The following is a 16,690-nucleotide window of genomic DNA, read 5'->3' as shown; positions in this document are numbered from 1 at the left end:
AAGGTTACGTCACATTGAAGAACTGTGCACTTAGGTCTGCCTTTGCCCAGCATTCAAGGATCAGAGTAGCTTCTATTTCCTCCTTTACTGCAGGATAATTCTTTTAAGTAAATGAAAGGTTGATTTATACGTGCATTACCCTTATTACCCTACTAGAGCACAAAGAAAGGCAGAGAATCAATATTCAGGTCTAGGGAGTGCTAGATGGGAAGAAACAAGAGTCTCTAAGAGAAAAGACTAACACCTTGGTTTCCCACAAGATTGTAGGACCAAAGAAGCATTGCTCTTTTGCTTCACAACCAAGCTGCTTATCAGCTACGCTAATGGCCCTCCTGGTTTTCTCATCCTCTACAGAGCAATCTCACTAAACAGTAACACCTGCAAACCCAGAGTGGTGACAAAATGTGGTAGATCTGGACTGAGAGGGGAAAACCATTAAAAATCACTAAAACTACTTAGAACGTTTAGACAAACAGAGCCAAGAAATGTAGCAATAGCTTGTTATGCCACTGAAGTATTTTACCAAGAAACCATCACAGTCCTCATAATGTAGTTAATATTTTCTCACGTAAACACAGTATTTCATCATACCCTGAAATAGGTGACAGAAACATAGTATGGTATTGTGGAAACCCTGGAGTGTGAAGACTAGAGTTCAAGTGTAGTTCCATTATTTGTAAACTATGGCCTTGGATAACAAGGGATGACAATAATACCTGCTGTATCTACTTCACAGGATTTTTGAGAGGATTAAATGAGATAACATATCTGCTAGTATTTTGTAAACTGTACAGGCCTTTCAGATTCTACTCTTTATTATCATGATTATATTTGACTGCTTATTTTGTGTATTAATCAGTATGGATCTTAAACAGGGCATACTATAAATCAACCAGCATATGTATTGAGTGCTGGTTTGGGGCAAGTCATTGATCTAATAGCATGAAGCCCTTTGCAAGTAAAACATGGCTTTCAAACCCTGTTGCAGTCTATGAACAAGTCCTACTATCTAGGAAAGGCTAAATGTTTATCTATTTTTGTACGTAAGGAAAGAGCAGTAAGAAAATGGAAGCCTACGCATCTATATCAGCATTTAAATCAGTATTTTATCTGAGAATATATTAGGTAGCAGGATTATTTAAATTAATGTTATCTACTTGAAATATTTGTTCAAAGTACAGGCTGCCATCAAAGAATCTAATATGTTTAGATCAAGGGATTAGACTTTGCAGCTAAATGGAAATAAGCTTCAAAAGGCACTTTTCACAAAAGTTAATATAAATGGAATAAATATAAAATATCATTTTTGACTCAAAGGAATAGCTAAGCAGTAAACACAAATCTGTTTGTTCCATCTCCCAGTGGGATTTAGTTATCAAAAAAAAGGAGGGTCAAATCCTTCAAAAAAGTGTGGAGCTACTCTTAATGGCTGTTGGTATAACGTGATGACTAACAATCTGATTAAGGTTAAACATGTGGGTACTTATCTCTCAGCAAGAAAATCTGATAGGAGTCTAATGTATATGAACCCTTGAAAAGAAAGAATACTCTACTTTGGGGCATAATCATTAAAAATGTCCTGTCACTGAGTTCTCAGACTATATACTTGTTTAATACCAAGTCCACAGGCACAGGTCAGTGGCTGCACCCCTAACAATTCTAGTTTGAATATAAGGGGTGAGACAAAGTACATAGGGTGGGAGGGGAAAGTCCTGGCTTCCACAGCCCTAATCCTTTCCTTGTCCATTCTTTCTTCTCATATTCAGTAAAGTTTTTTGCCCTGTAAATCCCAAGCCAGCACTGTCTCTTCATCCCCCACGTTTTGATCTTACTCCATAGACAACTTACTCCAGGGAACTAATTTTTGGTAGAGTAAGACAGGCTGTTTAAGAAGCAGAAAGATGGATAATAGTTGATGTGGATTTCTAATGCATCTATGCTTGTCTATTTTTTTTCTCCAACAGGCCATATTTTACCGAACTCTGTAAATTGTAGTTGACATACTTGACATACTTATTAGCACAGCAAATGCTCACAGTGATCATCTATTAAATGCCCTGATGATGATCTAATACCACTATCCAAGATGCCCTGGACAAGAAAACCTATGTTACTTTACAGGCTTTAGAAGAAGAGTTTTTATAATCAGAAAGGCTACTCAAAATATCTCTGGCATCTTATTAAGGAAAAAAAAAAAAAAAGAAGAACAGACATTAAAACCCTTGGTAGAGTGTCTAATACCAAACATTAACCACTTAATTTTTTTCTGTTCTCTAAATTTCTCATGGAAGTTATCATTATAAACAGGTTATAGACCTTTTCAGTGTAAGGAATATATTTCTCTGGTGTTTTCTAGAGTACTTAGAATTGAACCAGACAAAAGAAAAGATTGCCAAGTTTTTATTTTGTTTTGTTTAATTTTTTAAAAGTTTATTTATTTTTGAGATGGGGGAGACAGAGAGAGAGAAGGAGAGAGAGAGAGCACGAGTGAGAACATGAACACGACCATGAGCAGGGGAGGGAGGGAGAGAGAGAGGGAAACATAGAATCTGAAGCAGGCTCCAGGCTCTGAGCTGTCAGCACAGAGCTTGACATGGGGCCCAAACCCACAAACCATGAGATCATGATCTGAGCTGAAGTCACATGTTCAACCCACTGAGCCAACCAGTGCCCCCAAAGACTACCAACTTTTAAAGAAAAAAGTAACGGGGTTTCTGAGTGGCTTAGTTGGTTAAACATCTGACTTCGGCTCAGGTCATGATCTCAAGGTTCATAGGTTCGAGCTCCACACTGGGCTCTGTGCTGACAGCTCAGAGCCTGGAGCTTGCTTCAGATTCTGTGTCTCCCTCTCTCTCTGCCCTCCCCCACTCACATTCTGTCTCTCAAAAATGAATAAATGTTAAAAAAAAAAATAAAGTGAATATGTTTTCTTAGGGTGAAGAAAGTCTTCTCTATAAAAATCTTTGCTTCATTTAAGAGTCCTTTAACCAAACAACACATGAAGAAAACGTAACATATTAAATATATATAATCTCATAATGTAGCTTGGTAAGACTGCTTTGTTTAGTACTACTTGTTTATAAAGCACTGTCAGCTTTACTACCTACCACCTTTGCTGTTCCCTCACCCCAGTGTGGTAGTTTAGTTACACTGGCCTCAATTTACAGATGAGAAAATGAGACACTGAGAATTTAAGTGTCTTCATTTGTTCAACAAGCCAGGCATTTTTCTGGGTGCCATGTTGACAGTGATGAACATGACAAAGTGCCTGTTCATAGAGAGCTTACTCAGTGGTGTGTCTGTAATATTTAACAAGTGGCTCTCTGCATGTAGGTTCACCAGGAATATATGAATTAATATTTTCCTTTACTTGAATAAATAATACAAAAGTGAAATAACAAAGTTGTAGGTTGGAATTTCACTCATTTCTCAATAAAATGAGTAACTTCTTTGCTAAATTAATCATTTTCAAACATTAAAAGAATATTTTCTTATTTTTTTGTGCTATTCACAATGTAACAGCAACAGACAGTGAACTATTAACCTTCTCTCCATCACTCTCTTAAGTTCAAATAAGCAACAAAACAATAAAACCCTGATTTATAGTGTTTGCTGATTTCAGTGCTATAAATTCTCCTATTTTGACCAATTTTAGGCTATAATATGAAGTTACAGAACTCAGAGTTGGGGGAAAAAAAGCACAGTAATACACCATTAGATAGTATTTCTACCAGTTGGATACAATGGATGGAAACAACCTCAAGAGCACAGGTAATCAAAAAATGATGTGTTTTGAGGGGTGCCTGGGTGGCTCAGTTGGTTAAGCATCTGACTTTATCTCAGGTCATGATCTCTTGGCTCATGAGTTCAAGCCTCATGTCAGGCTTTGTGCTGACAGCTCAGAGGCTGGAGCCTGCTTCTTATTCTGTGTCTCCCTCTCTCTCTCTACCCATCTCCTATTTATACTCTGTCTCTGTCTCTCTCTCTCAAAAATAAATAAGCATTAAAATTTTTTTAAATTATGAGTTTTGAGTATTTATTATATTGTTTTTAATATAACCTAATTTTAAGTTATATAATTTCATTTTAACTAATGTCTGTGTTTTTATCAACTTATAAAGGCACCTCACAGAATAGGAGAAAATATTAGCAAATCATATCTGATGAGGATCAATATCCAAACATAAAAAGAACTCCAAAACCTCAACGCAAAAATCAAACAACTCTATTAAATGATGGGCAAAGGACTTGAATGGACATTTCTCTGAAGATGATATACAAATGCCAGTAAAGCACATTAAAAGATGTTCAATGTCAGTAATCACTAGGGAAATGCAAATCAAAACCACAATGAGATACCATTTCACACCAACTAGAATGGCTATTATTAAAAAACAAAAACAAAACAGAAAATAACAGTGACGGAAAAACTTGAACTCTCATACATTGTATGTAGCAATATACAATGGTTTAGCTGTAGTGGAAAAGTATGGTGATTCCTCAAAAACTAAACACAGAATTACCATATGATCTAGCAATTTCACTTCTAGGCATATACCCAAAAGAACTGAAAGCAGAGGCTTGAACAATATTTGAACACCTATGTTCACAGCAGCATTATTTGCAATACTCGAAAGGTAGAAACAACCCCAATATCGGTCCATGAATGAATGGATACACAAATGTGATATGTACATAGAATGGAATTATTCAGACTTTAAAAAATGAAATTGATACATGTCACAGCACAGATAAACCTTGAAAACATGCTAACTGAAATAACCCAGACACAAAAGGACAAATATTGCATGATTCCATTTATATGAGGTACCTGGAGTAGTCACAATCATAGAAAGAAAACAGAATGATGGTTAAGAGGAGAGAGGGGAGGTTATGTTTAACGGATACACAGTGTCAGTTTGAGATGACGAAAAACTTCTGAAGATGCACTGTGGTGATGTTTGCACAACAATGTGAATGTACTTAATGGCAATGAAGTGTAGACTTAAAAACTATTAAAATGATAAATTTTATGTTATGTATATTTTAATACAATAGAGACCAAGAAATAAGTTAATGGAATATTCTGATGCTTGAATAGTTAAAAAAAAAAAAAAACAGCTCACAATATTACTGAAAACCAAACAATCAGATTTTGTGATCCAGGGCAGGCTAGCTCCAGCAAACCCATGAGCTTAACAGGGAGGGACAAGAGACACTTGCTCAGGGTCTTACATGAAATGGAAGAGACAGCCCTGACTCTAGATCCTCTGCCATTTCCACAGCAGCAAGTAACTATCAGATTAGTGTCACAAATTCTGAAGTGTATGTGTTTGTTACAGAATGGCTGCAAGGTGATGAGAAAAGTGACCCTAGAGGTTAAGCTTTATGAAATGGTTAGTTTGAAAGAAACAGAGCAAGTTTCAGAGAGAAGGAAGATGGGAGAGAAGGGTAGGAGGAGGTCAGGGGTCCAGATGCCTACCTGTTAGATCTGTGGATGTGCAGGAATGTTGTGGGGGGCAGGGGGACAGGGGCAGGACACACAAAAAGCCCCCTTCTCTGGGCCTCACCAGTTACATACACTCCTAGGCTGTGATAAGGGGTCTCTGAGAGATGTCCCTACCTTCTAGATGCAGCTACCACCTGGACAACAGATATGCAAGAATACCTTCAATTCCCCTAATTTCCCTGGGTCCCCCGTCTGGAGACTGTCATAAGAATTGCTCAAATGAGGGGCGCCTGGGTGGCGCAGTCGGTTAAGCGTCCAACTTCAGCCAGGTCACGATCTCGCGGTCCGTGAGTTCGAGCCCCGCGTCGGGCTCTGGGCTGATGGCTCGGAGCCTGGAGCCTGTTTCCGATTCTGTGTCTCCCTCTCTCTCTGCCCCTCCCCCGTTCATGCTCTGTCTCTGTCCCAAAAATAAATAAACATTGAAAAAAAAATTAAAAAAAAAAAGAATTGCTCAAATGAGGGGCGCCTGGGTGGCTCAGTTGGTTGAGCTTCCGACTTTGGCTCAGGTCATGATCTCTCAGTTCATGAGTTCAAGCCCTGCGTCGGGCTCTGTGCTGACAGCTCAGAGCCTGGAGCCTGTTTCAGATTCTGTGTCTCCCTCTCTCTCTGACCCTCCCCCACTCATGCTCTGTCTCTGTCTCAAAAATAAACATTAAAAAAAAAAAAAAGAATTGTTCAAATGAGGCATTAGCAGTAGCAGCCTGACAAAAGGAGTCCTAAGCTTGGATGCTAAGAGATACATTTTACTCAGAGAAAATGACACATACAAAAGCTCAGAGGCAAGAATAAGAAAGCCAAGGGCTTTGGACAGAAAACAGCTTTGCTGACACAGGGAGGTGGCAACAGGCAGACCGCTTGCAGAGCACCTTGAACTGTGTGATGAGGCACTCGTCTCCTTGTGAGAAAGATGCTGTTTTAGCTCAATGTCTTTTCATTTCTTTCTCAGAAATAAGTTCTTCCCTCAACTTTATTAACATCTAGACTTAAAAACTGTAAAGTGAATTTTTAAAGCCTCTTTTAAGGAAAGTTGGACTTATTTATGGCCGCCACACGTTCCCAACAAAGCAGTGATCCCTCACCTCCAATGATCTAACAATGAAATTATAAGGGGGGAATTTGCAAATATGAATGTCTTTGACAATATAACATTTACAGCATTTTAATTTCACTTATTACTAATATTAAACTGAGAGCACAAGTTATTTCCTGATTATAAGTTTTGGAGCATTAATGCTTTCAAGACACAAAGGTAATACTACTTAGTGCCTTTCTGAGAATTGGTATGATACCAAGAAAAAAAACCATACTTTACCTCCCAGAGCCTCATTATCCTCATTTAATGGCTGGTCTAGCAATCTCTGCCTTGCAGAGTTATTGTGGGGAAAAGAAGAAAAGAATATACAGTATATGTAGCACCTAACAATAAGTAAGCACTCAGTACACTGTGACTGCTGTTACCAATGGGCACATAAATGTTTAATTCAATAAATATTTGTTAATAAGTACTCCAGTAGAAAAGACATGGTCTGGAATCTAGGTTTTGCTATATCTTTTATCTTAAGTTATTAAATATTCCAATCATAGAGAAAATTACTGGAAAAATAACAGATGTCTAAGATCATTTAACTCCTTATGATTTTCAGCTGTACAAAAATACCACAATTTATCCATTCCCCAAATAATATTGGCATTGAACATGCCTCCTGGGAGACTTTCTCTAGGGTATATATCTACAAGTGGGATTGCTGGTCACAGGACATGATAATCTTTGCATCATAAATAGCTCTCCAGAGTGGTATGTTATTTTCTTTTGTATCCACCATTGTGAGAGCATTCTCATTTACCAACACTAGATGTCAGGCATTTTAACTTTTGTCAACACTGTCTGAAATGGTATCTCATTGTTTTAACTTGTATTTCCCTAATTATTACAGGTTGAGTATCACTACGTGTATTTTTGCTTATTCCAGGTTTCCCCTTCAGTAAACTTCCTGTTCATGTCTTTTGCTCATTTTTTAAATTAGGGAATTGGTTTTTTCCTTACTGATTGTATTCCAACTCTCAAGCCTTTGCTAGTTACATGTACTGTAAATATCTTTTTAAAGTCTATTATTTGTCTTTTAACTTTGTTTATAGTGAACTATAATCATCTGAAAATGGAAATGATTTAACATTTACCTCATATGATTAAAAAATAAACCTAAAAGCTCCTCATCAAGTGTCAGCCAGAGATTAAATATTCAGTAAAAGTGAATCTCCACCATTCTCCCTCAACTCACAACCTTAAGAAGTTGTTAACGGAGTAACAGATATTCAATAGTAATTTCAGCCTCAATTTCCTCATTTGTAGACATGGGATAATAATAAACTCAGTTATTGTGAGGTATACAGTGTTTAGCACAGACTGGCAAACAGAAAGATCTCACCATATGGTAGCTGTTTTCACCATCATCATTAGGAGAGATACACAACATATACAACACACTATAATAGAGAGCAAAATACCATAGCATAAAAACTCTCTTTGAATTCAGTGCTATCAGAATACAGAGATGAGAGTGATGACATCCAGCTGGGGGCCATGGGAGGGTGAGGGAGGCTTCATGGAGAAAATGGTGTTTAAATGGGTCTTGGAGGAACACAGAAATGAAAGACATTCTAACAAAACATATAGAGGCACAGAGATGATACATACACAAATCTCCAGTTTGCTAAGGTATGGGGACAACTGAATAAGTCAGACTCAGGAAGTGGGCATTCATTTTTTTAGGTTATCAGAGTAGTCTATGCCCTAAAAGGTAACTCATGACCTAATTAATATTCTGAGTATAAATATGAAATGTTGGCTTTGGAATAAAATTTGGTACATAGGATCAGTGGATGAATTACCCAGAGAAAGGTGTGTTAAGAGAACAGGGATAATGTATGTGAGTGGAATAGAGAAAGCAAATAGATATAGATGCCAAATGAGTGACACACGAGGGCCTACTACTCCGGAGAGCCAGGGCTGTTGGCTGCTCACTTACTGCCTCTCTGGGGAGAAGCAAGCTCTGATTTTCTTTTTTAAACAGGATCAGTTCTAAAGTCTGACCTAGAAATAGTACAGCCTTTACTCGTTGCCTTTGCTTATACAGGCCCAGGCAATCATTGTCAGCCTAACTTGGTTGTCTGAATAAAACAAATTTCACTCAGCACGTTTTGTCTTGAACAAAATGTGCTCCACTTAACTGTCTACTTTTTATCTACTTATATTTTAAAACAGTATTTGGCTGTATTAGCATATACTAGCCTATCACTGTATTCTTCATATTCTATCTATGAATAGATAGATTTTTCTTTCCAAATTTATAGAAAAAGATCAATTACTTTAAAAATGATTAGGTGTTCTCTTTTGTGTATAGTTTACTCACGACAGAACTGACTTACAAATCTGTTATCAGATCCAGCTATAAATTTTGTCCAGCACACACACACAAAATTTTTCATCACTACCAAGTATCTGGTTAGGACTGTTACTTTTTTTACTTAGAAAACCCCAGGTTTGAACATAATGAAATGCTTTCTCTCAGACAGAAAATGGCGGGCAGTTCTGTATACAAAACCAGAAAAGGCAGCAGGGGCATTTCCCTGGCACAGCAGCAAGGAAATTCTAATCACTTCGATCCAGTGGAAACTTAAGCATTTCTAAAGGGGGAAAAAAAAGCTACTATATTTTTCTTACTTTTTTTTTTTTTAATTTTTTTTTCTTTTAGAATTTTACTTTAATATAGAGTGGAAAAAAAACAAAAAAGAAAAAACCCAAACCCTAATAGGTTAAAACCAGTCAAACAACCACTCTACACAGACAAAACCTTCACAAAGGTCAACTGAAGTAATCCAGAGCTAAAACTGAATTGCGCAGATTTTCAATGAAGTCACCAGTCATGTAACACAAACAAAAGTCAATTATTTACACACTAAGCAAGCCCTCTAAGAAATGTGCCCCAAGAAGCATTAACCTTTGTTTTTTTGTGTGTGCCATCCTGAAGACTTGTACATTTTTAAAGATAATTTAACATTTTTAATAGAATGTGATCTCTACCATGCGGTAATGCTTTGGTTCTCTTCATTTAGGATTGCTCATCCTAAAACTTGACATTTCCCCAGAGGAGCTTTGATTCTGCTTTAGAAGTTTCAATATAGATTAAAATCTTTATCAAAAATGAATATGGAGGGAGGTGACAGAGGATGCAACATATACACTCAAGTTACCTCTCTGTATGTTTAGAAACTACTCCTTCAAGGCATTTGCACCAGAGAGCTTAGTCTGTCCTGCTTAATATTCAGTAGTACAGGTTTGAATCATCAGAACCTTGGCAAGACCTTAAATTATTAACAACTACCTCTTGGGGCAAGTCCACGTTACTGAGTTATGACAAATTTATTATCATGAAGGAAAACAAGTATAGCCAGCCATCTTAAAAATGCCCCAACCACTGCTTCTCAATATAGAAAGACTAAAACTACATACGTTTATCATACAACAAATCCCATCTCTGTCCCCTGAAATTCCCCTAGATTCATTCATTAGAAGGGGATTAAAAAAAAAAAAAGACTTAAAGAGCACTTTACAGCAGCATTCAGCTTTCCTATGAAATACTCAGCATCTTAAATATTATGTACACTTTTTTTCTTTTAGTAAGCTAGACACTGGCTTCAGAGTTTGTGGAACTGGAGGAGAAATAACAACCCATTCAAAACTATTCTAGAAAGTGTCTTTTGGCAGAATAGCAGGTATCCAAGTTAAAAATAGGAGGGTTTTGTTGCTTTGTTTTCTTTCCAAAATTTAAATCGTTTTTTTGTTCCACTTCTACCTAAACCTCAGTCACCACTCCTGAGTGGAGATGGGCAGAGGCTCTGGTCCCTGCTCCTCCGGCTTCTCAGCAGCTGCTTTCTTATTGCTGCAGCAAGGCTTGAATAGATGTGTGTCAATGAGAACTTCTCCAAAACGGCCTTTATAGATAATCCCACAACATATTTTCTGTCTTTTCCAGTACGTGAGATCTAAAAAGGAAAAAACTGGCGTTCTGTTAGAGCCAGAAGCCATCTCTGTATCTGAGCCATCATCTGACTGGTTACTATAACAAGGAGACTGAGCTGGGGAGGCACTCGAGGTGGTACTGTGAGCATCAGAATTGTGACGTTTGAATTCCTTCTGTAGTTTACTGATCTGGTTGCTTTTTATCCTGTTTCCAGATAAAGTTTTCACTTTCTTTGGTTTCAATGTTGTCTTCAGACTGGGTCCTGCCCTTGCATCTACCACATGATTCCAGTTTTTTTTTTTTTTGATCCTGCTGGCAATTTCTTCCATCTTTTCACAAGCAGGACACAGGCATTACAGATGTCTCCTGAACGAGTCTCATGCAACCCAAAACAGCTCTGGAAGTCCTTTTCATAGCGTTTACTGTCAGTGAATCGAGAACTGGAGGACTTAGCTCTGCAAATACAGCAGCCCTCTATACTTCGGTACATCTTTGGCTTGTGAAAACCAAACATCTTTTCTTCTGGGCAATAGTCTTCCAAAATCAGCCGTTCCACGCACAATAACGTTCCCGAGGTCTGGAGTGCACGCCAAGCCAGCCCCCCCCCCCCGCCCCTTCTAATCGCTCCCGCCTCCTCAACTGCCTTCTATTTTTCTTACTTTTTAAACAAATGTATCTGCTGGTGGTGATTACCATGTGTTGCACAGACATAGCTAAAATGATCACTGTGGGACCAACAGTTCTTTCCTCATTGTCTACCAGCTCTTTTGTGTGTCTCTGGCATAAGTAAATAAGCAACAAGTGCATTCACAACTAAATAAGTTTTACATGCTTTCAAATTCCCAAAATACAACAGAATGAAAAAATAGCAAGAATCCTTGGTGTTTGTTGGAATCTGAGCTAAATTACTTGCATCCAAACAATTAAGGACAGGAGGGATTCTATGGTTGGCCACAAACTGTGGACCATGACTCTGGGATCACAACCCAGAACTTATCTACCTGGATGATGTTAGCGCCTCCTCTAGATTATACCTCTATAACAATACCATAACCTCAAAATGATACTATCTTTTAATAAACACTTTCTAATTTTCACCTGGATGTGATGTCATATGCTATAGCATATGCCACCATTTACTTATACAATGAGGATTCCTTCTTCCTTTCAGAGCAAAAACAATACACCAAAATAAAACAAATGTGATAATAAAAACCAAAAAGCACAGTTTATTTTCTGTATGAAGTCCCTCTCTTTATGTAACATGGTGATATTTTGTAAAGAATTAAGATGCTTTATGCTTTTGCCTTTCTGAATGAGTAACCTTCACCCAATCTGGCTCAAGGCATTCATCTGCTTGGGGAGAGATTATGATTTATTAGAGAAAGAAAATAGAAATAAAGAAGGAAGTGACATTTGGCTTTTGATATACAAAAGATTATGGAGTTTATCTTTCATCTTTGCTGCAGTAACAGCTACCCCCAAATCCCAGTGATTTATAGCAACAAAATTTTATTTCTCACTTGCATCGCTACATTTGGCTGCAGGTCAGTGTCAGCTTTACTGCTGTTCCATGCATCTTCTCATCCTGTGACCCAGGCTTACAAAAGAGGCCCCTATTTTGGTCATGCCATTCTCATGGCAGAAGGAATAGGGCCACAGGGCTGGTAGAAACCTACACTGACTCCCAAAGGTTCTGTTCAGATGTAGCCTCTATCACATCCACGCAAATGCCACTGGCTGAAGTCTGTCATATCTAAGACCCATGTCAAGAGGCCAAGAATGTGTACTACTTGCATTAGAGGTGTTGCAAGTGATATGGCAACAGGAAGGGAGAATGAACGTCTGCATACAGCAATATAATCTACAATGTGCGGGAAGACAGGGGCCTTGCAAGCCAAGTTGTCTTAAGAGAGGACTGTCCAAAATCCTTTACTTCTCCCTTTGCTTTATCAACCACCAAGCCTACACAAAAGAGAATGCAGAGAAGATACTCCACCCAACTATTCAGCCACACTAGGTGTATGGAAGGAGGAGGATATACCGTCAAAAGAAAGCCCAGTCCTTCCAGACTCTGGGAGATGGGAAGAAGGGCAGCAAAGCAGCCCTGACTTCCTGAAATCAGTGTGTTCAGTAAGTGAGGATGAAAGCAACAGCTGAATGCCTGCTCTTTCTTGATGTCTATTTGGGATTCTGGGACAAGATCAACTCCCAGGTGGCCTCCACCACAACATGGGACAGAGACACAGTGACTCAGTGTTGCAGAAGGACTGGCAGAGAAGATCCTGAGTTTTATGTCTCCTGAGCTCTCACAGTTCCCTTAAGGCATGAACACTAAGCGATTACAAGAGGGTGAAGTGGACAGCAGATACAGCACAGACTCAAGGGTGTGCAACCTGTGGAAGCCAAGGAGAAGCCCAGTCAGCCAGAGTGCTACTGGGTTCTGATCAAGCAACCTGCAGCCAGAGACTTCAGCCCTAAATGCCAGCAGAGCAAGCAGCACTTGTGTGGACGAGGACTGCTGCCCCCAAGACCGTAAGACAGACAGGTCCATCACTTATGACACTGTTGCAAAGCAGTGTTTGAATTACTGCATCATTTTAAACTTCAGACCAGGCTGGATATTCAGGTAATTTGTCTCCCCTGCTAATCAGTGCATAGGAGCTCCAGGGAAAGGTTATTAAGATACTGGAGAAATAAAGAAGCTATATTTTCTCTGAGGAAGGCTCAAAGAGATAGAACCACTTCTATTTTGTTCATCATTATATCTGCAGCTCTAACACAGTGCCTGATATAAGTATTCAATAAATATTCACTGAATGGAGGAATGAGAGGCCATAAGTGAGAGGAAACTGATAAACTGGTAAGGCTGTGATAGACATACCAGGCAGACATACCAGGAAGATGAGGCCAGTTTCTTTTTGGCAGCAAGAAAACAGAGTCCCCACTTCACAACTAAAACAAGCCATCATGAAACGGCTCCTGTCACTATATTTAACTCACATTTGGATCTGTGCTCTCTTTGGATAATATTGCTGCATCCTCCTGCCTCAAGGAAAATACACGAATAGATGTACAGGATTTCAGTCACAGCAGAAAAAGCAGCAACTGTTATGGAACCAGAACGAATGGGTGATGTCTGAACCAATAAACTAACTTTGGCATTTAGTGGCAACTTGGTCTTACCTGCCCCTGGACAACTTCAGTGTTGGAGCTTCCGAACCTGTAGAAATTACAGTGGCTAGGGTTCAAAAACAGAACATCACAGGGAATAACAGAGAAAACATGGTGAATAAAATACAAGGTTATGTAGAATTGAGGTGGAGCCATGTGTTGACTGAAACACTAAATTTCACAATAAACTGTGCTCTCAATACACTAGCTGTAGGTCAGAATCCTCTGTGAAGCTTTAAAATAGAACAGATGCCTGGATATTCTGCTCAGGTGAGGCCTGAGCTATACTTATTTAAGTTAACTTATTTTGAGATAGAGACAGTGCAAGTCAGGGAGGGGCAGAGAGAGACAGAGACAGAGAGACAGAGAGACAGAGACAGAGAATCCCAAGCAGGTTCCACACTGTCAGCTCAGAGCCCAACATGGGGCTCGAACTCAGGCAATTGTGAGATCATGATCTGAGCCAAAATCAAGAGTCAGAAGCTTAACTGCTGAGTCACCCAGGTGCCCCAACAGTAATTTTTAAAAGCTCCATAGGTAACTCTGGTACAGAGCCAGAGCATTCTGCAAGGGAGAACATGTGAAGAACATGATCAGGCAATGCTGAGTGAATTAATGAACGAAAAGGCTCCTGGGGATTATACATTTTTCAAGAGCATGGACTATGTCTTATTTATTTTTGTACCCTAGCCTCCAATGTTTCTTGTAAAGAATGAATAATTGGATGAATGAGTCATGAATACTCTACCTTGCTAGCCTCATCTCTCAGGAAGACTTGAACTTGGGAAATAAACAAGTTGACAGCTGAAGTTTATTTAAGTGTGCACCTCCTTAACAGAATTCTGGCATAATTTTAGACTAAATGAGAATAAACATATGTGATCACTATAACATAAATTTTTAAAAATATTAATGAAATTAACTTTTGTTGAACTGGGATACCAGGGGAGGGTGCAGAGGAAATTGGTGCTATAATAAGATTTACATGGTGAAATCCTACATCCAGAGATGGGGTATGAGGAAGAGCAGAATAACCTCATTCTTCCCTCTACTATTTGTGTATGTTTATATTTACTTCTCCTTGAACAGCAGAAAATACCTAGTGTTACTGATATGATTAATAATATAATTCAGCACTACTTTGTGGGAATGTTGAACATGTTAATGACTCCAAAGCTCTGGGCAAATGTAGGAAACATGGATTGGCTTAGTGAAATTTCTAGCTCCCTGTAAACTTCATTCTCAAGCTTTGTGGAAGCAAAACCTTATGCTGGGAAAAGACAAGCATGTTTCACTTTCTCAATCTTCCTAGTTAAATGCTATCATCACAGGCAACTCTGCCTGTTAAGCAAAGCTCAGTGAGACCTCAGATCTCCAGTCTGTTCCCCAAAAAGAGAAGCTGAAGGAGGAAAAGGAGGAAAAGGAGGAAAAGGAGAAAAGGCTGGCATGGTCTGATTATGTGGAGAGTCCAAGCCAAATTCTGCAGTCTTCTGCCACACTGACACTTGAGATTGCAGGGAAGTGAGGTGGGGGGCAGCGCCGGGCAAGGGATACTGAAAAAAGAAGGTGAAGTCTCATACAGGCAGGAGAGAGAAGAATGGCCTGGAAGTAAATGGGAAGAAGGAATCTATTCTCTGTTAAAATGGTAAAAGGTCACCAAAGCCTTCTTTCCACGAGTTTTCCGAAAGGGGCCAGTAAAAAAAAAAATAAATAATAGAAGAAGGAAAAGCCCTGAAGCATGCAGGAGGGTTGTTAGTTTGACTGAGTGTCCTAATCAGAAGTCTTGGCAGAGAGATCGGACACCTGCGTGCTCAACAACCCTCGTGAGGAGTGCTCTGGGCTCACGCCTGCCTGCCTGTGCGGACGGGTGCTGCGTACTTAGCTACCTGCCCAGCTGACATGAGCAATTATCCCAGGCAGGGTAAATGAAGGTTGTCTTCCACCTCCTTGAAATAAGCAAGAATATAATGTTCCATCCAGGGGCTCTCTTCCATAGGGGAAAAAAAAAAGCTATGGATACTCCAGCTATTCATCATTTCTCTATGAAACTATAAAAACAAAATAAATAATATTAATGTTGTTTTGTTCTGTTTTGTGTACTCCAGTATTTGGTGGCTATTTCTATGGTATTCTCCACTCACCCTACACCTTCATGGACTTAACTTTAAGATTACCAGAATGTTACAGACAGGGGCACTTGGGTGGCTCAGTCGGTTAAGCATCCAACTTCGGCTCAGGTCATGATCTCACGGCTTGTGAGTTTGAGCCCTGCGTTGGACTCTGCTGACAGCTCAGAGCCTGGAGCCTCTCCAGATTCTGTGTCTTTCTCTCTCTCTCTCTGCCCCTCCCCTGCTCACACTCTGTCTCTCAAAAATAAATAAACATTTAAAAAATTAAAAAAAAAGAATGTTACAAATATTAGAGAAACTAAAGACATGAACAGCTTTTGTTTTTCTCAAATCATTACTCTATTCCAGCTCTACAGATTATATGGCCAGAAGCAGACTATATACTGACAAGGTCCCTTGGAAGCTTTTTAAATATTCCAGCAGGCCAGAAAATGGAACATGAATGCTTTTCGAAGTGATGATAAAAGACAAACTCTCTTTTTTTTTTTTAAGTTTATTTATTTTGGGGGAGAGAGCGAGCGAGCGAGCATGCACACACAAGCGGGGGAGGGGCAGAGAATCCCAAGCAGACTCGGCGCCACCAATGCAGAGCCCAATGTGGGGCTTGAACTCATCAACTGTGACATCATGACCCGAGCTGAGATCAAGACTCAAAATGCTCAACTGACTGACCATCCGGGTCTCCCAAAGATAAATTCTCTTTTAAGAGGAGTCTCAATAAATATCACAAACTGTAGTTTTTATACCAGCCTCTTTCTTGACATGGCCTGAGAGAGATCTGTCCTTAATATTTTCTTTTTTTATGCTTATTTATTTTGAGAGAGAGAGAGGAGAGAGAAAGCAGGAGAGGGAGAGAG

The 16,690-nt window shown here is 39.1% G+C and overlaps 2 protein-coding genes across 8 annotated transcripts in view; both read right to left on the bottom strand.

The window, feature by feature from the left end:
- FRMD5 (FERM domain containing 5) overlaps nt 1–16,690 on the bottom strand; it is a 316,026-nt gene that overhangs the window by 127,483 nt on the left and 171,853 nt on the right. The window lies entirely within an intron of this gene.
- On the bottom strand, nt 9,284–11,151 carry LOC113601800 (SIN3-HDAC complex-associated factor-like). The gene is given in 2 exon segments (XM_053224077.1): nt 9,284–10,832; nt 10,835–11,151. Coding segments are annotated over 2 exon segments (669 nt in total). The 5' UTR covers nt 11,045–11,151; the 3' UTR covers nt 9,284–10,373.

This window comes from Acinonyx jubatus, chromosome B3, assembly GCF_027475565.1.
Source record: "Acinonyx jubatus isolate Ajub_Pintada_27869175 chromosome B3, VMU_Ajub_asm_v1.0, whole genome shotgun sequence".
In the NCBI taxonomy this organism is placed as follows: Eukaryota; Metazoa; Chordata; class Mammalia; order Carnivora; family Felidae; genus Acinonyx; species Acinonyx jubatus.
Note: the sequence above shows the minus strand (reverse complement) of the source record. Positions and strands in the feature narration are given on the sequence as shown.